Here is a 20,262-nt window from a genome sequence, read left to right on the forward strand (position 1 = left end):
TATGTGGTATTCTGGAACTCGCTGGGGAAACCCAAAGACTGTAGCCAAGAATCCCTCCTCATGGCTATACCAGTGGCAAGGCCTCTGGATGCTGTATCTGCAGCATCCACTGCAGCCTGAAGGGATCTTCTTCCCCTTCTCTATGAAGGACTGAAATTAGGCTCTGTAGTCAAGGGGAAGCTTGGCACCTTAAAGTCCACCAGCCTGCAATAACTGTTAAAATCATATCTTGCTAACAAGGCTTGATAGTTAGCAATAAGGAATTGCAAGTCATAGAGGAAAAGATTTTTTTCTCCAGGATATCCAACCTCTTTGAGTCCTTGTCAGTTGGTTTGTTCCTTGGATGTTTTGACCTAGCTCTCTCTGTAACTGTGTGTGCCACCAGAGAGTAGGGGTTGGGGTGGGAGAAAAGAAATTCAGCTTCCTTGGTGGGGATGAAATAGTGCATCTTGGCTTTTCTAGATGTGGGGGCACTGGGTACTGGATTGTGCCAGATCAATCTAGCTGGCTCCATGATGGTCTTGTTAACTGGAAGCGCCACCTTACTTGGGCCTGCTGGTTGCAAAATATGCAGGAGCTGGTATTGTGGGACTTGGATCTGTTCCAATGGTATCAGGAGGTCATTGGCAATCCTCTGCAGTAGCTGCCGGTACTGGCTATGATGGTCCAGCTGAGGTGGAGAGGAAGGAGTGAGTACCTCAGCCAGAGACAAGGATGAGATTTATGTCAGTACTATCAGAACCTGCAGATCCAGGTCAATATCCTCCCCCTCATATTCTGATGGATCCAAGGTGCTGAAAAGCAGAAGTGTGATTCCTGGACGGGTCCCCAGGCGTCTGCACAGGGATCCCATAGGCACCAGTAAGGCCAGAAAGAGGGGTCAGCCATTTGTGGAGGACCCCATGACATCAGGTACCAGCGGTCCATCAGGGAGTCATATCTGGACAGGTAGCATCCAGATCTCCTTGACTGCCTTTCTGGGCTCATCTCTCTCCAAGGAGATGGAGGAGTGGCTGGCATGTCTGACTTGTCCAAGTCCGTAAACTGCTCTTCTTCCAACGGTGGGGCCATTGGTACTGCGGCACTCCTGCTTGATGGCTGGAGATGAAATGGCTGCTCACACACCGAAGTAGTATCATCCACCTGTGTAGTAATGTCCCTCAGGAGGCCAGGCTGGAGAGGATGAGAAACTGCAGATAAGAAAGATATCCTCCAGTGTTTGTATATGTCCCCATACATCCCAGTCTTTGGGATGGGTGGGTCCAACAGTTGAAGATTGATGTTTCCGTCATGTATCCAGAGGCAATGTGCTCCTTGGACGAGAGAGCTGGTACCAGTGACGAGTTCAGATCCGCACTCCTAGACGGAACCAGCAGATGACAGTCCTTGTGTTTCAGAGCTGGAGTCACCAACAGAACTAGTGGATCTTTCTTCTTGCATGCTTTACCTTCCACAGCACTTCATCTGTCTTAGAGTTAGGGTGACCAGATAGCAACTGTGAAAAAACGGGATGGGGCTGGGGGGTATAGGCGCCTAAGAAAAAGTCCCCAAAAATGAGACTGTCCCTTTAAAAATGGGACAACTGGTTACCCTATCTTAGAGTTAAAAAGGTCATGACCTTCAAAAAGCATGCACTCAATAATGATTTGAACCTCTTCTGTTATGTCCGGTTATTGCGGCCATGACGTTTTGCTGTTTGTGACCGAAGTAGCCATTGTCCTTGCAGCTGTGTTGGAAGCATCTAGAGCTGGTTGTAATGCCATGTTGGTAATCAGCTGATCCTCAGTATAAATAGACTTTAGTTCAGTTTTTGAGTCCTGCAGAAGTTTGTCCATGGACTTGGAGATTTTTGTCCCATTGGAGGTAATCATATTTCATTAGCAAACTTGGTAATTTGCTACATGAACTTGGAGGCTAGCAGACGAGTAGACCTTTTTTCCAAACAGGTCTAGTTTCTTTGGAACTATATCTTTAGCTATCTGTCTAGGAGGGCCATTTTGTTTTGTTTTCTCGTGTACTGGAACCAGTACTAGAATAGGATGGGTGTAAAAATACTCAAATCCCTGTGGCGGGATTGGTAAAAGCAGTCTGCTCCTTCAGAAATGGCCGAGAGAGTGGCTGGGCTCTTCCACAGATCCTTGGCTGACTCAAGGATGCCCTCATTAATGCACATCACTAATATGACTGGAATCACAGGGTGTAGTCAAACAGTTTGTGACTTGTTTTGCCTGACATCTACAGGGATCTGTAAGGTGTCTGCCATTTGTTTCTGTAGGTCTTGAAAGGCCTTAAAATTGTCAACAGTGAACAGTACTGAGAGGTCAATGACTCCATCTAGAGAGGATGCAGTTATTATCATAGGTGCAAAAGGGTCTGCAATATTCCTCTTGAAGGTCATCACCCTTCTGGAGATCTTGCTCTGCAAACTGCCCTCCCCCCTCGCTTTCTGCACCCATCACTCCTCAGCTGCAGAGGGAGGGATCCCTGTACAGGGAGCTAATTCTGCATCCGCCCAACCCCCGTGCATCCAGACCCCCTCATACTCAGACCCTCCCACCAAGCCTCACCCCCCTGCACTCAGACCCCACCCCCCCCAATGGGCCCCACTCCCCCTACACCTGGACCACCCCACCGAGCCCCAACTAGCTGCACCTGGATCCCCACCGAGCCCCACTCCCCCAACATCTAGACCCCCCACTGAGCTCCCCCCACTCCCAGCCTCCCCACCAAGCTCTATCCCCCCCACTCCCAGCCCCCCCCCCGGTGCTGAGCCCCAACCACCTTCACTTGCCCCCCCCCCCCCCGAGAGTTCTATTACCATTGCACCCAGAACCCCCAACAAGCCCCTGTGCATCCAGATTCCACCCCCTCCGCCCCTGGATCCTCCACTGAGCCGCCTGCACACAGATCCCTCTCAACCCACACCTGGATTCCCCCCTACGCTAAGCCCCGCCACACTTGGATCCTGCCTTGCTGAGCCTGTCTGCCCACACCTGGTGCACTTGGCACAGAGGGGCAGGGCTCTAGGGGTGTTTCTGGGGCAGGCCCAGATCTTGTGCTGTGTCACGGTTGAATCAGTGTCCCGGGGAGAAGGGCGTTGCACAGTGATCTCCCACCTCTGTGCAGTCAGTGGCCTGTGCTCCCCAGTGCCATGCTGGAGCCTCCACATTTATTTGACAAATAAAATTTGCAGAATTTTAAAATACTGTGCACAGGAATTCACAGGATTTTTATTTTTTTGGTGCAGAATGCCCTCAGGAGTAAAATGCAGGTAGAATCAGCACATGACTAGTACTAACAACACATCGTGTTTGTAAAATGTCTTTCATTTGAGGATCAAAGAGCACTTTACAAATATCAACCAATTAAGCCTCATACATCCTGCAAGGTAAGTAGTGTCTTACGCATTTTATAAATAAATGGAGACACCGAGAAGTTAACTTTCCATACTAGAATTGCTGGTAAAATGAAGATAATTGTCTCTATTGCTTTTATCGAAGGTAAGAGAGTGAAGGGTATAAATACTAAATGTGTAGAGTGGTCCAAGGGGCTATAAATAGAGGAGTAATGGAATGAAACTGAGCAAAGGGAAACTTTGGTTCAAAAGCAAACGCGGGAGAATTTCTTACTTTCATTTCTTTGGGTATAGTCCTTTTTTCTTCCATTCTACCAGTAGAGCCAGTGTGATCAGACAGTAGATCTCTCAAGGAAGTTTGGTATAGTAGTCTACAACTTCCAGAAAAAAGTAGATATGAGAAGTGTGAAAAGACACAAGTGGCACCCAGCCCCCTTGAGGTGAAGTGGAGGGACTGTAGAGATGAAAGAACAGGAGTACTTGTGGCACCTTAGAGACTAACAAATTTATTAGAGCATAAGCTTTCGTGGGCTACAACCCACTTCTTCGGATGCATAAGTGGGTTGTAGCCCACGAAAGCTTATGCTCTAATAAATTTGTTAGTCTCTAAGGTGCCACAAGTACTCCTGTTCTTTTTGAGGATACAGACTAACACGGCTGCTACCCTGAAACCTGTAGAGATGAAGATTCTTACACAAGGAGAAAGGCAAGACAGACAGCAGATGTGGAGAGCAGTAAGCATAGGAGGTCTTACCTGAATGTCACTTCAAGGACTTCCTAGCCAAAGGAAACTTTTTGGCCAACAAAGGCTGTCCAAGAGAATTGTTGATAATTTGGTAAAAATTCAGGGGATGAAGAGGAGCCTGGATGGAAGAGTAACAAGCTGGAAAGGGATGTGAAATGGCAAAGCTCAGGAAATGGCAATAGGCCTCAGTGAACCAGAATTTGGGATGGAAAATGACCTATCCAGATTCTCTGGCAGGACTATCTTTCTTATGATAGACCTTCTCCATGTGGGCCCAACTCTTCCAGTGATGATTCTGAGGATGGCAGGGTGCAGGGGAGGCACTTTTGAAGGAGGAACCCTCAAGAACTTTATACCTGGTCTGAACCTTAGGAGCTTCTAAGGACTTGTCTACATGAACAGCTAAACTGTGGCAAGCTGGGGTGTAAATCTACCCTGCACTAGCCTGCCACTAAGGGCTTGTCTACACTTCGCTATAGCAGCACAGCTGTGCTGCTGTAGGACTTCATTGTAGACACTTTCTACGCAGCTGGGAGGGATTCTCTCATTGGCATAGGTAATTCACCTTTCCGAGAGGCTGTAGCTAGGTCAATGGAAGAATCCTTCTGTGGACCTAGCCCTGTCTACACAACAGAGTTAGGTTGATGCAAGGCAGTTTATGATGACCCAACTATGTAAGTGTTTACACTAAAATTTTGTCCTGCCGCCGTAACTGTCCTGCTATGCTGACTTTGACTCTGCACCTTTCTTGGAGGTGGAGTTATGTCGATGTAGTTAGTTCGATGCAGTGTCACTGTAGACACTGCGTTGCTTACATCAACTGTTACTGACTTTTAGAAGCTGTCCCACAATGCCCCACACTGACAGTACAGTTGGTACAAGCTCTCTTGGTGAGGACATAGACTGCCAACACAAGGAGCATAGTGTGGAGACAAAAGCAATTTAATTACTGCAGCAGCTGTATGGCAATGTAACTTAGGTCAACATAATTTTGTAGTGGCCTTTAGGTCACCTTAATTATGCTGCTCAAGGATGTGGACTTTTCATACCCCTGAGCAATGTAGTTATGCAGTGTAGACCAGGCCTAGCTGGATGTGTGCATCCTGCTAACACATGGCAATGGTTTGTTAGAGTGCTTTCAGCTAGTCCTGTTTCAAAGAGAACTAGATCAAAGTACATTAACAAACTGTTAATGCACATCAGCAGGGTGCACATAGACAGACACTTAAGCTGTGTCTACACTAGAGAGCTTACAGCAGTACAGCTGTACTAATGCACCTGCTCTATGCCAATGGGAGAGAGTTCTTCTATTGAATAATTAAACCACCCCAATGAGTGGTGGTAGCTATGTTGGCGGGTGAAGCTCTCCCGCTGACATAGTGCTGTCCACACTACTACTTATGCTGGCAAAACTAACGTCGTTTAGGGGTGTGGTTTTTTTCATACCTCTGAGCAACATAAATGGTAGACTCAGACATGGCCTGAGTCTGTGGCAGGCTAGTGGAGGGAAGACAGCAAATCTCTGAAGGAAGAGCTGGCAAAACTCCTAGAGTTCTAAGTTTTTTTGGTCTGTAGGGGCAGTAGTGAGAACCCAGTCCCTTATTAGTAGTCACACACCCAGCTTGCAGCAAACTAATTATTCATGTAGACAAGCCCTAAGTCTAGATTTACCAGGGTATATAGAATAAAGGATTCCGTCTTAGGTAACGGGGAGATTTGCTTTCAGGAAAGAGATCTGGTTGCTGGTCAGGATCTGTAAATTGTTCGGTCTTGATTAGTGTTCTCCCTCATCAAAATCCTCTTCCTTTGAAGCTCAAAGTAATTTGGGGGCTTTGGTTGTCATGCATCAGAGGGCAACTGGCCATCTTGTTACCTCCTGTAACCTTTTCTTATATGGAGGCCATATCTTGTCTGATGAGATCAGTATCCAGAGGGCATCGGAGACTCAGATATTACAGTAATGGGTGCCAATATAAGAACTGGGATAGATGGTGGAGACCAAAAGGCCATGGAGTTTTGAAAATGAAAGTCCATATAATAGAAGGAGTGGGTCTGACCAGAAGAAAGGAAGGGGCATTTAAAGGATACCAGAACAAGCTGGATGGATGAAGAGCCAGAGCAAGTTGGGGAAGTGCTGCTCCTTTGGAGATCTCTTTCATTAACCATGGTCAAGAGGGAACTTACTGGGAGATTCTAAGGGTATGTGACTACTAATAAAGGGCTGGGTTATCACCATTGCCCCTACAGACCAAAAAACTTAGTTTTGTGCTAGGAAATAGATGGTGTCTTTGTTGGAGAGGGACTGAGGCGCTGATAGAGGTTTGATGATGACCAGGGGTCATCTAATGAGTAAGATACAGGAGAAAGGATACAGGCAAGTATTAAAAGGAATATAACAGGTTAAAATGAAATGACATTTTAAAAATAAAAAAATAGTATTGGTTCATAACACCCAGAGTTGGATTAAAGAAAATTAAAGAAATAAGACAGGTAAAACAAAAATCAGCAAAGGTTAAAAGTTGCATGCAAAATGGGCTATAATAAAAACATTAAACTAGATGACAAAATTGAAAAAGAAAGTAGAAAAGAACAAATAGGCATTGATTTAAACAAAGTGAAAGTGGACAAGGAAAATGTGGCAGTTATGCATGAGATTATTGAAATGTGTAAAACCCTAAAAAAATTAATTTGTAATGGAACTTAGACAAAACCAGAATTATTTCCTGATCTTGTATAAATCAGTGTTCTACCTCCTTATTTGTTAGTCATGAGTTGCTTCACATTTAAAATTAGATTCTCATCCTGCTAACACTTACCCACATGCATTTAGCATGTGAGAAGTCTCATTGACATTAATGGGGCTCCATGTGGGCAAAGGAGATGGGCCCTTAGGGCCCAATCCTGCAATGAAGTATGTGGGCGTGCCATTAACTTCAATGAGCATCTGCCCACAAGACCTTATTGTAGAATATGGGTCCTAGATTGGCTGCTTTTAGAGGCAGGGATGGTGTCTTTTACAGCAATTTGTTAAGGGCAATAGTATATGCTTGAGGGCTACAAAAGAAATAATAAACTCAATAATAGGGCAAGTAAAAATGACTAAAAACAGATTTAAAAAAAAAGAGATTCTTCTGTTTTCTATTGGCCAGCCTGATAGTAATTCAGAAAAAAACCAACCTTACAGCATAAATAGTGAAAGGTAAATTAGGGCTAGCTTACACTTGAAGTGCTACAGTGGTGCAGCTGCACCAATGCAACTGTTCCACTACTGGTGAAATTGCTCTATGCCAATGGGAGAGAACTCTCCTGTCGGCATAATAAAACCACCTCCACAAGAGGCGGTAGCTATGGCAGCAGGAGAAGCTCTGCCACTAGCATAGCGCTCCGGTCAGGGCAACTTACATCGCTCAAAGGGTGGGTTATTCACATCCGTGAGCGACATACATGGTAGTGTGTACAAGCCCCAAGATTTACAATTCTTTTAATGAAGGGTTATAAGTAACCCAGGTAAGACCATTTGTTTGTCTAAAAAACATATTGCTTTTAATCTTCCATCATGCTTTAAAAACAATTTGTGGTTTCCAGAGCTTTTGAAACAGTGAAGGGATAATGAATTAAATTAACTAAGAGGAAAGGTAATATCTGCATGTCAATAAGGAGGCAGGTCAGATAAGTTTTGGGAGGAAACACTCAAGAAACAATACTGTACAAAGAGTTGAAGATAAAGATTGTTACATTTTCAATTAAGAGACCTGCATATCAGTTTGTTCATAAGCATGACTTAAGAACATAAGAACGGCCATACTGGGTCAGACCAGTGATCCATCCACTCCAGTATACTGTCTTCTGACAGTGCTAAGTGCTTCAGAGGGAATGGACAGAACAGGGCAATTATTGCGTGCTCCACGCCATTGTCCACTCCCAGCTTCTGGTAGTTGGAGGCTAGGGACACCCAGAGCATGGTCTTGCATTCATGACCATCTTGGCTAATGATGGATCTGAACCTCCATGAACTTACCTAATTCTTTTTTGACCTTTTATATGTTTGGCCTTCACAACATCGCCTTGTAAGGAGTTCCACAGGTTGACTCTGCGTTGTGTGAAGTACTTCCTTATGTTTGTTTTAAACTTGTGCCTATTAATTGGGTGACCCCTGGTTCTTGTGTTACGTGAAGGGATAAATAACACTTCCTTATTCACTTTTTCCACACCATTTATGCTTTTTATAGACCTTGATCATATCCCCCCTTAATTGTCTCTTTTCCAAGCTGAAAAGTCCCAGTCTTTTTAATCTCTCCTCATATGGAACCTGTTCCATACCCAATTCTAATATTTTTTTTGAGATGGGGTGACCAGAACTGCACACAGTATTCAAGGTGTGGGCATACCATGGATTTATATAGTGACAATATAATATTTACTGTCTTATTTCCTATCCCTTTCCTAGAAGTTCCTAACATTGTTAGCTTATATGACTGTCACTGAACCTTGAGCGGATGGAGAACTATCCGCAATGACTCTAAGATCTCTTTTTTTTGAGTCATAACAGTTCATTTAGAGCCTAGCATTTTGTATGTGTAGTTGGGATTGTGTTTGCCAATGGCCCTTACTTTGCATTTATCAACACCGAATTTCATCTGTCATTTTGTTGCCCAGTCAACCAGTTTTGTGAGAGCCCTTTGTAACTCCTTGCAGTCTGCTTGAGTAATTTTGTGTCATCTGCAAACTTTGCCACCTCACTATTTACCCCTTTTCCCAGACCATTTATGAATATGTTGAACAGCACTGGTCCCCGTCCTTGGGGGACACCACTATTTACCTTTCTCCATTCTGAAAACTGATCATTCATTCCTCCCAGTTGTCTCCTGTCTTTTAATCAGGTACTAGTCAAGAGAGGACCTTCAATTTTATCCCATGACTTGCGATTTAACATGGCATTAAAGAAGAAAATTGCTTGAAATGTTTCTGGTTTAGGAGTCTGCCCTGGAGGAATTCTGATATACCAGATATTTTTTCCCTTGGATGCTGTAAAGTAAAACTACAGTCGTGTGATGATTGAAATGGAAACCAATTGTTTTCTAACATTTCCAAGAACAACAGTTTCATAAATACTCAGATGCATCTCTTAAATCTATTTGAAACATACAAGCTTTTTCATTTAATAGTATTTGACTCAGTGTGTGTTTTCCTGGTTAATAGATCAAAGCATCAGGTTTATTACGCCTCCTGTGTTCCACTTGATAAGCAGAAATGTCTTATCTACCTCATGTGTCCTACTTTGTTTGCCAAAATCTAAATGATTATTTAGCACTAGTGTGAGCAATCAAGTATGTCATTATCTAAATACATTAAACAGCTTGCTTTTCAGGAATGAGCATGTTAGAACAGTACAAATCCAGTTTAGAGTAGTTGGAGCAATACATGGGCGTCCACTTAATGAGAAAGGTCAGATGGGCTGGATTCCCAGGGATTCTGATCTGTTATATAGTTTGTATGCAGGGTTCTACTTCAGTGGAGTTACTTCTGATTTACATCTGACATCAGAATCATGCCTTCAGTCTTTTGCTTTCAAGCATAACAGGAATGCTGATTGTTAAAAGTGATGCACTTGGCTTTGGGGCAATGGTTGGAAAGGAAGGAGTGTTCTTATTTATTGATAACAGAACTTAGTTGACTGTTTTGGAAGGAAATCCCATGCAAGTCTTGGTCAAAGATAATGGATGCAACCTAACAGGGCTGGAAATCACCAGCACTCAATGAGGGATACAGAAAATCTTTACTCAGCCTTATCCCACTCTTGGATTCTGGAAAGAGGGCAAGAAGGACAGAAGCCACCATTCTAAAAATCTCTCTCTCAAGGAGGAAATAAATCTCTTAAGAGTTTCATGTACAATATGATTATTTCAGATAAGAACCTTTGTTATTTCTTTAGATATGTACTTTTTGCAGGAGGGCGGGATTGGAGGGGAAGTATTCATTTCAACTGGAATTTAGTTTCTTGCTTGTCACCGAGAAGTTCAACAATTTGTCTAATTTTCAGCTGAAATAAACAGATAACGGAAAGTCTGTTTCAGCACAACTATTGCTTCTGTGGCCACAGTCTCTGGAAGGAATGTTCTCAGAGCTAATGCTCCTTCCCTCCTGTGTTCAGGCTTTGAGCTAGAAGACTGAATATATTGGTATACACATTCCCTAAGTCAGTTAGAACTGGTGAAGACTAAAGGAGGGGTTGGTGCAGAAAGGAGTATTGTCACCCATTTGTATATTTTCTATACAGAATAAGCAAAAATTAAATCCACTTATTGGTTTCCTTGTGTGATTATGAAAAATTAGCTTATACAAAAAAATTATCTTCAGAAGTCTAGGAAGCACATTTATGAAACTGTTTGCTTTAAGGAAAACATGAAATATTTTATCTTCTTTGCCAGCTTTTGTGTGCACTAATTTGGAAAATGTTTGGGGAAAGAGACATTTTAATTGCTTAGTAAATGCTTTATATTATTATGACTGCATAAGTCAATAGCCTTCTACATTTTTCTTTTGCCCTGTTTTCTGCCCCTGGTATCCTTCTCTCATCTTACTTTCAAAATTCATTAGGACTGGCTTTGAAGGCTCAGATGCTCATTGCATTTAGCAATTTTCTTTAGAAGTCCACTCACAGATGCATTTAAAATCCACTGAAGTCAGATTGTTCTTGTAACGTTCATTGTTAGGAATAGATTAGCCAATATTGCTAGTATCAGTAAAACTCAGAACCATATCTCTTTGTTGAATTCCCTTTTCTATCAAAACACATTTCTTCTTGTTTTGTCCAGAGAACAGTTCCACATCAGATGGTAGAGATATTTATTAATTCTTTTAAATAATGAGCAAATCAAGTAATATATTCCAACCAACGATACACTATGGCACAAGACTACCCCTGTATTAAGCATTTGGAATTTAGAGTATTGTTGATTATTGTAAGTATAAACAGCATGAATCATCTTGTAAATTATATATTACATGTTTATTATGGGTGCAATTTTTTTGGGAAAATTTACATTTTATGAAAAATCAAAAGTATTTACAATTTTTATAAGAAATTTGTATTGTTCTAATTTACACTCCAAAGTATTAATAATCCATACAAACCTCAGATCCTTTAGAACTGTTTAAAAATTCATTTTCTCAATAGGCGGCAGCTACAAAGGTTATCGCTGTATACACAGGCAAGAACCAGCTTGCTACATACATTTCTCATCAAATATCTCATTTTTTTACACTGTTGATCCATTTCTCTACAAGAAGTCTATATAAATTTGTATGGCTTCAAAATTGTAACCTGTACCCATTACAAATGTATGTTTTATCACCTGGTATGAATGCTAGTTTAAAATTGTTGAAACTTAAATTTCTAAATTAATGAAGTAGTTAAGTAATACTTGATTAAAAATGGAGAGTAAAATAATTCTTGGATTTCAATAATAAAATAACTGTCAGGTTAAACACACAGTTTGATTGCAAAGCAAATTACAATTAAGATTCCAGTAAAAGACTGTACCATTTAAAATGCCAATTACAATAAGAATTAGATATTCTAGTTATGTTCATCATTCAGTAAAGAATAATATTTTAGCAAATTAAGAGTCATATGTACTGCTCCAGTCAAATTTAATTCAGGTTTGTTATAACAAGGAATACATATAAAAAGCACATACTGTACTGGATATTGTTTAACAATGGACTCTTGTCTGTAGTGTGTAACATGAATCAGAACTTACGTAAGTGTCTAAGGGTCCTGAAAATTCATCTGTGTAAAGCTTAGCAGTCCAATTTGTTAGTGGTTTTACATGAATTATTACACAAAACAATTTATTATTGCTTCCAGTATATAATCTGAATAGACATTGGTATTCAGAATTATAATATACTATTCCCATTTGCAGGTTATTAAATTATTCTGCCCCAAAACATTTGATTTCTGCACTTAATAAGGACTTGTTTAACAATAGCACAATACATAACTGATTTTTGAAGTTACTAACCGGTTTTAAGAAATACTACCAATGTGTCACTTCAGATCACTTCCCTATATTTTGCATATGGCAAATAGATTAGGTGACAATACAAACATACGAAGTGGTAGTTTTTCAGTGAAGCTTAAATTAATAATGCAAATGGCAGCACTTTTCTTGCTGCTGCCAAAAATATACCTTTCTAAAATGCTATTCCTCACAAAGCACAACGTTTACATTCATATCACAAGTCCATAAAGCACTTGAATCTTAAACAACTTAGTAGTCAGAGTGAAGGGAAATGCTACATTTGTTTTAAAAATTATCCTGTTTTTATCATTCTTTATGCATCTTCAGAATTCACACTTCTTTGGTGAGATTAAAGTTGAAACTTTGACAGAGTTTTTCTGTGATTATATTTAAAGTCTTGCGCTATGCATTTCCCTCTACAATGGCTGCATTTATTGCAATTACCCCATAAGGAAGTAATCCAGTATTTTAAACATTTTACAAAGCAACCTCCAGTTATTGTAAATATACTTTCTAAATTCCACTCAAAGGAATTTTATGAAGTTCTATGCATTACATACACCACGGTATGGAAGAGCCAGACTGAAAAAGGAAGTGAGGCACATCAACAACAAATTGGACAGGCAGTTTAAAAAAAGGCACAAATGTTATGTAATCCATATAAAAATAAATTAAGTCTACAGCATTAATTCAAACAATCACAACTCCCATAAAATTTACTAACAGCAGAAGTAAATATCTCTGCTGCCTTTTGCAATTTTTAACACATTGCACTTAGGAAAAAAAATTAAATCTTATATATAAAACAATTTACACTTTAATATATGGTACATGGGAATCACATTATACTTTTTGTATACATCTCTTTCTAACAACTGATTTTATAGCACATGAATGCAACATAAGTGGGTGGAGAGATTATCTTTGCCTCTGTTTGCTTTGCACAATGGCAATTAAGGAAACAGAAAACCTACATATGAATATTTATGCAAAGCTAAAATATTTTGTGCTTGCTCTCCTACTTTTTTAAGTTTAATGTTTACAGTTTAATATCGTTTCATACATTTTCAATATAGCTAATGATTAGTATTTTGACTTAGTTTATATAAATTTACTAAAATCTGAATAAACAAGTTTCCTAAAGATTGTAGTTGATCATTTACAAACAGTGTTGAAGTTCACTTCAGTGCTATTATAAAATAACATTTTTTTCCCAAAATGACTTCTTTAAAAAAGTGCATTTTTTTTATTTTGTAAAACAGGTCAAAGTTTAAAAAAATTAATGCATGTTAAAATAGTGTTTGAAAGGTAGAGAAAATAGCTTCTTCTGCTCCTTTGATTCAATGATTTCCACAGGTTTATCAACAATCTGCCATATATCGTCCTGAAAAAATATAAATAGCCTCTTGCAATTACAGTAATTATGTTTTACAATAAACAAGACCATAAAACATTAGATAAAGTAAAGTTTCAGTATTTTTCTGGAAACTGTGTTTTTGTTTTCATCTGTAGTAAGCACCAATAACTACTTCCATTATGCATCACATAAGTACTCCATGCTTATATACCAGATAATTAGTAGACAAAGTATAAAAATGCTCCATACAGATAATTAGAAAAGGCAGAGTTACATTAGTAAATCATGTTAGTTCAAAAATATAAAAAAATATCAATTTCTTACCAGTGGCAAATCTCTTTTTAACTAGGGAAAGCCGGTAGCCAGTGCCTACTAGCTCTACATCTACACCTGAAAGGGTGCTTCCTTCACTAATGAATTGCACTGCAAGTGTAGCTGGTTTACTAGGTCCTTCTAAAAGATCAAACTTTGCCCTCAGGGATCCAGAACCTATAAAAATAATGACAAAATTAAATGGCTTGAGATTATAAAATAAAACAATCCATCTCACAAAACACAAGTAATAGGCAGTGTGCACTAATATAAAGATCTCTAATTTCTGGGAGTGTAGGAATATATATACATATTTCCATAACAGATCACATCATTGGTCTATTTGTCCAGTATTCTGATTAAGGCAGTGACCAATATATAAGGATGCTTCAGAGAAAGGCAGCACACAATCTACATAGCTGTATGTGGAGAAAAATTGATCACCTGCAGCTCAGGAAGAAAATCACCCGAAATGTAGTTGAGTCTCCTATAACAACTGTTTAAGCATGTTGATCTGCAAATGTTGCTAATCATCATATAGAATCATAGAAACACAGGCTGGTATGGACGTTGATAGGTTATCAGGTCCAAGTAAACCAAGACCATTGATGACAGGTGTTTGTCCAGCTTCTTCTTAAAAACCTCCAATGACAGGACTACACAATAATACAATGGAGGGATTATATTGTAATAATTGTGTATACAAATTTACCCTAGCTGTAAACTCAACTGTGAAAAGTGGGTAAAAGTTCATAAAATATCACAGTAAACTATAATAACAACTGTCAATGGGAAAAGGTGCAAAAGGGAGATAGAAAAACAGAATTAGTCCACACAAAAAGACCTACTTTTGTAACTGAAGGACTGTGTTAAAATCATGCCTGGTAAATAAAAGTGTGGCTCCAAACATCAGACGACCAAAATTAGTGTGTCAGAAATTAGGCCTAATGAGTGGACAAAATAATGGGAGGATGGGCTATTCCACTCATCATTCCCTTTTGGGGCTCTTAAAGAGAGGGAATTTTTTGTTGTTGAGCAAATTAGCAAAAAAACTTCACTAACAGCTGTCTGCCAACAGCTGTCTGCAGCAAGCTTTACCATCATGGCTGCCTCCATCCACGTTCTTCTCTGACCCCAGAATCCAGTGCGACACCACTGTGCCTTCATCATCCTAATCCTAAGGCTTGGTCTACACTACAGATTTATGTTGGTATGACTATGTCACTTGGGTGTGGAAAATCCACATCCCTGAACTGTGCAGTCATACCAAATTAACTCCTGGTGTAAACAGTGCTATGTCGACAGAAGGGTTTCTCTTGGGGAGGTGGAGTACCTACGCTGATGGGAGAAGCTCTCCTGTGAGTGTACTAGCATCTTCACTAAGCGCTGCATTGGTGCTGCTGCAGTGCTGTGTGTGTAGATAAGCCCTAAGAGATGTCCTGACCAGACTGTCACAAGAGGGACCCAGATGAGATCATCACCTCCAGAAGCTCTGGCTCAATCCCAAATACTACCTAGGATGTGAGACTTAGTCTCACCACACACAATCCTTTTCCTTCCCTATCCTATTGCTTCTCTTTCTTCTCTTGTTTTTCCTTCTGTTTATAGGAGTCTGGCTTAGCCACTCAAGACTGTATATTTTGCAACACTGCTGTAAGTCTCTAACCAGAAACGCAGCTAAAAGCAATGCTCTAAACAACCCCATGCTGATACAAGTTTGCCTGGTTTTGGAGTGGCTGATAAGATCTTGTGTTCTGCCTGTGTTTCTCCAGCAATGAGGCTGCAAGTAAAAGTAAACACCAGAGACAAAAGATAGGTTTTCTATCTGTGCTGCTCTTTTCTCTCCCCTTTTGTGTGTTTGTCTTGTTTTGTCTTCTAGGAAACAGGATTGGACTTTAACAGCAGCAGCAATAACAACAGCTTCAACTCATCTCAACTAATCTTTTCTCTTTCCTCCCCAAAAGGTCAGTTATTGCTATATAAGGGACTGTGAAACAAGGGTTTTTTTCCATCTTAATCTACAGGGAAAGTGAAAACCTTACTGAACACTCCACATTTCAAATGTTTTAACTGATTTTCCTTCTTTTTCTGTATCTTTAATAAAAGGTTTAAAAGGATTTTTAATGGTGTTTGGTTAAATGGTACTAAGTAGACTGAGGAATTTGTATACCAAAACCCTGAACCTTGTGTAAAATTGTTCAATGTTCAGCAGTTCCAGAGTCACGTTAACACCTCTGGGTCCAATTATTTCATTCTAAATTAATACAACAGTTCTTATAAAGCACACTTCATCAGAAGATCTCAAAGCGCTTTACAAAGGAGGTAAGTATCTAAATCTAATCAGTGTTTGTCTCAATGGCTTGGGTGCACCTACACTGGCAAAACTTGTAAACATTTTCTGGGCCAGTGGAGCTCCATTGGAAAATGCTGTAATGTATATAAGGGAACTGTGCCACTTCAGAAACATGCTTATATATTTTTCTAGTGTAGACAAGGCCACTGGGACAGTGAATTCTCATGTTCAATATACAGTGAATAAAGATTTATTTCCTTCTTTTAGTTCTAAAGAAGCATTCCCTTGTTTTCATATTATAGAATAGGAGGGAAAAGGAGCACTCAGTGACTTCTACTATTCCCATCAAAATGAAATTAACATCCAAAAGGGAAACTTATTATTCCTAGCCCACATATTTTCTCTTTGAAGTCAACAGGAGCTGTGGGTGCTTGACATTGCTAAAAATCTTACTGGGCTTGATGCAAGTATTACTGGCCTGTGTTATACAGAAGGTCATGCTTCCTGATCCCAACTGTACCTCTTCTGGCCTTAAAAGCAATTCCCACCTCTGCCACTGACGCTGATACATACTGGGCAAGTCAATTTATATGCACTTTCCCATAACAGTATCCATCTTTGCAAAGTACTTTTAAATCTACTGATGAAAAACTTTCTATTTTTCATGTGTATGTTTCCTGACTCAACTGCTACAAACTTCCACCTGACCACTGGCCAGATCCTTGCAGCTGCATAGCCAACATGGTGTTTGGCCACAAGAAACTGCAACATGTTCTAACATATAAAACACTGGACAGAGCAAAGAACTCCAGCATTTTATTCTGGTATTAGAAATCTCTCTCTCTTTCTCTGGCCTTGGTCAAGCTACTTAACTTTTATGTCTTAGTTTCCACTATCTGTAAAACTGGGATAATACAATTTTTTCCTACCTCATAAATATTAACTGTTTATCACACCACTTATCAATTGCTACGTAGTAAGTGCTGAATATTATTATTGATATAGAAAGACAGTTGGGTAAGAATGTGGGAAGACAATGGAATACAGATGCCAGCATGACAAAGTTGAGGAAACATCAGAACAGGAGCAATGGGTATTGAGACAATGGCATATGGGACAGAGCAAGGAAAAGGTGAACAGAGTATGCAGTAAATATGAATGAAAATGAGAGGTAGATTGACTCATGCTATGGCATCTTTCCTCCCTCCTTAGGATCTAAGTGGTGGTGCTTATATGCCATAGATACTGGCACCTTAGAATTAGATGACATAGGAGATACTGCTTTAGAAAGTAAGTGGACAGAAAGAAGAGAGAAAAAAAAACATTGACACAAATGAGAAAAAAAAATATATAGTTACCTTTCCATAACTGGTGTTCTTTGAGATGTGTTGCTCATGTCCATGCCACATGCACCAGTACCGGAAGTTCTTCCTTTAGCAGTACCTGTAGGGGAGCGCCCCTAGCGACCCTTGGAGTGGCGCTGCTATGGCACGGTATAAGGGGCGCTGCACGCTCTCCCCACCCTCAGTTCCTTCTTGTTAGACTACTCCAACAGAGGGGAAAGAGGGTGGGATGTGGAATGGACATGAGCAACACATCTCGAAGAATACCAGTTACGGAAAGGTGACTTTTTTCTTCTTTGAGTGATTGCTCATGTGCATTCCACAATAGGCGATTCCAAGCTGTATCTGTTGGATGTGGGTAGGCGTTCACAGACACTTGAGATGGAGCACTGCCTTGCCGAACCCGGAGTCCTCCCTGGTTTGGGAGATGATCGCATAATGAGAGATAAATGTGTGAACCGATGACCATGTGGCAGTCCTACAAATGTCCTGAATAGGGACGTGGGCCAGAAAGGCAGCCGACGAGGCTTGCGCCCTAGTTGAGTACGCCCTCACAATCTGCGGCAGGGAAACTCCCACCAGGTCATAACAAGTACGGATACAGAAGGCGATCCAGTTGGAGAGCCGCTGAGTGGACATTGGCCAACCTTTCATGCGTTCAGCTGTGGCGATGAACAGTTGGGAAGATTCCCTGAACGGTTTTGTATGTTCCAGGTAAAAAGCCATACCCCGTCTCACATCCAGCATGTGGAGGTGGCGCGCTGCACTGGACACCTGGGGTTTGGGATAGAGTACTGGCAGGAAAATGTCCTGGCCCATATGATAGGCGGAGACCACCTTGGGAGGAACAAAGGGTGTGGGCAGAGCTGGACCTTATCCTTATGGAACAACGTGTACTGGGGTTCGGAGGTCAGGGCCCAGAGCTCAGAGACCAGTCTAGCAGACGTGATCGCCACCAGAAAGGCTACTTTCCATGAGAGGTGTGACCGGGAGCATGTTGCAAGTGGCTCAAATGGAGGTCCAGTTAGCCTAGCCAGCACCAGGTTCAGGTCCTACTGGGGAACTAGGGGGGTCTAACATATGGAAAAAGGCGATTAAGCCCTTAAGGAATCGACTGGTCATGGCATGAGAGAATATCGTGTAGCCCTGCACTGGTGGGTGGAAGGCCAATATGGCTGCCAGGTGCACCTTGACTGACGAGGGCGTTAGGCCCTGGGCTCTAAGATGAAGGAGGTAGTCTAGCATAAGCTGGATCAGAGTAGCCACTGGTGAGACACCCTGATCAGTGGCCCACCAGGAAAACCGAGACCATTTTGCCAGGTAGGCCTGATGCGTGGAGTGCCTCCTGCTCTCCAGGAGGACACATTGAACTCCTTTCTGAGCAAGTCCTCTTTTCCCGTCCTAACCATTGAGCAGCCAGGCCGTGAGGTGGAAGGCTGCAAGATTGGGGTTGAGGAGGTTACCTTGGTCCTGGGAGAGCAGGTCCAGGCAGGTTGGCGACTGCCAAGCTCATGAGAGTCCTGTACCAATGCTGCCTGGGTCATGCCAGGGCAATCAAAAGGACACAAGCCTTGTCAGTTTATGTTTTCCAAGATCTTGCCCATCAGTGGAATCAGGGGAAAGGCATAGCAAAGCTGACCTGACCAGAACAGAAGGAAGGCATCAGAGATCGTGCCCAGGTCGTGAACAGGTCCACTTGGGGAGTGCCCAACGTTTGTGCACCACCTCTGGGTGCAGTGACCATACATGTTGAGCTCAGCCGATCTGCCCGAGAGTTTCAGATGCCCAGTAAGTAGTAGGCTTTCAAGGAGATCTTGTGGGCTATGCAGAAGTCCTACAGCCTGAGGGCTTCCTGGCAGAGGGCTGAGGAGCGGGCCCCACCTTTGCCTGTTGTGTAGAATATCGAGGCTGTGTTGTCTGTGAGAACCCTGATCACTGTGCCCGCTACGCACTAGCAAAGGCCATGCAGGCTAGACAGACCACCCTGAGCTCCTTGAAATTTATGTGCAGGGCTAGGCCCTGTGCGGACCACAGACCTTGGGTCTGGAGGTTTCCCACATGGGCTCCCTACCCCAAGTCCGATGCATTGGACACCAACTCCGCAGTCGGGGACCAGCCCCTGAACAGGACCCCTTGGAGCATGTTCCCCGGGGAAGACCACCAGCGTAGGGAGGCTATCACAGGTTTAGGCACAGTGAGGACTTTGTCCATCCTGTCTCTGGACTGGGAGAATACCGAGGCCAACCAGAGCTGAATGGGACGCATCCTAAGTCTGGTGTGACGAACTACGTATGTGCATGCCAACATATGACCCAGGAGTTGGAGGCACGCTCTGGTGGTCGTCACAGGAAACCTCGTGACCACGCCAATGAGCTCCCTTAGGGTTCTGAATCTGTCTGGTGGAAAGGAGGCTCCGGCCCTTGTCGCGTCCAGAATCACCCCAATGAACTCTATGCGTTGCACTGGTACCAATGTGGACTTGGTATTGTTTACCAGGAGCCCCAGTGTGGTGCACGTGGACAGGAGGAGTGTTACGTGATCCTGTACCTGTGACCTGGAGCTGCCCTTGACCAACCAGTCATCGAGGCAGGGAAAGATCTGGAACCCTCAAAGCCTGAGGTAGGCCGCTACCATAGACATACATTTTGTGAAGACTCTGGGAGCCATTGATAGGCCAAATGGGAGGACATTGAACTGATAGTGCTCCTGCCCTACCGTGAAGTGGAGGTAACGCCTGTGGCCCTCAAATATATGAATGCGGAAGTATGTGTCCTGTAGATTGAGGGCGACGTACCAGTCTCCAGGATCCAGGGAGGGAATGATGGAGACA

At 42.0% G+C, this 20,262-nt stretch overlaps 1 protein-coding gene and 1 long non-coding RNA gene across 17 annotated transcripts in view; one reads left to right on the top strand and one right to left on the bottom strand.

Moving 5' to 3' along the window:
• LOC101945903 (uncharacterized) overlaps nt 1-20,262 on the top strand; it is a 49,677-nt gene that overhangs the window by 27,740 nt on the left and 1,675 nt on the right. Inside the window, exon 2 of the long non-coding RNA XR_010602199.1 lies at nt 15,676-20,051. This is a non-coding gene — a long non-coding RNA (uncharacterized LOC101945903). The remainder of the gene's footprint in view (nt 1-15,675; nt 20,052-20,262) is intronic.
• FCHO2 (FCH and mu domain containing endocytic adaptor 2) overlaps nt 11,088-20,262 on the bottom strand; it is a 211,664-nt gene continuing 202,489 nt past the window's right edge. For all 16 annotated transcript variants that reach the window (XR_010602191.1, XM_065599080.1, XM_065599081.1 and 13 more), the window contains 2 exons: nt 13,809-13,973; nt 11,088-13,511 (listed from right to left, as the gene is read on the bottom strand). Coding sequence is in view for 15 of the 16 variants with exons in the window: in XM_065599080.1 (XP_065455152.1) it covers nt 13,489-13,511; nt 13,809-13,973 (188 nt within the window). In the remaining variant the exon portion in view is untranslated. The remainder of the gene's footprint in view (nt 13,512-13,808; nt 13,974-20,262) is intronic.

This window comes from Chrysemys picta, chromosome 6 (assembly GCF_011386835.1).
Source record: "Chrysemys picta bellii isolate R12L10 chromosome 6, ASM1138683v2, whole genome shotgun sequence".
NCBI lineage: Eukaryota > Metazoa > Chordata > Testudines > Emydidae > Chrysemys > Chrysemys picta.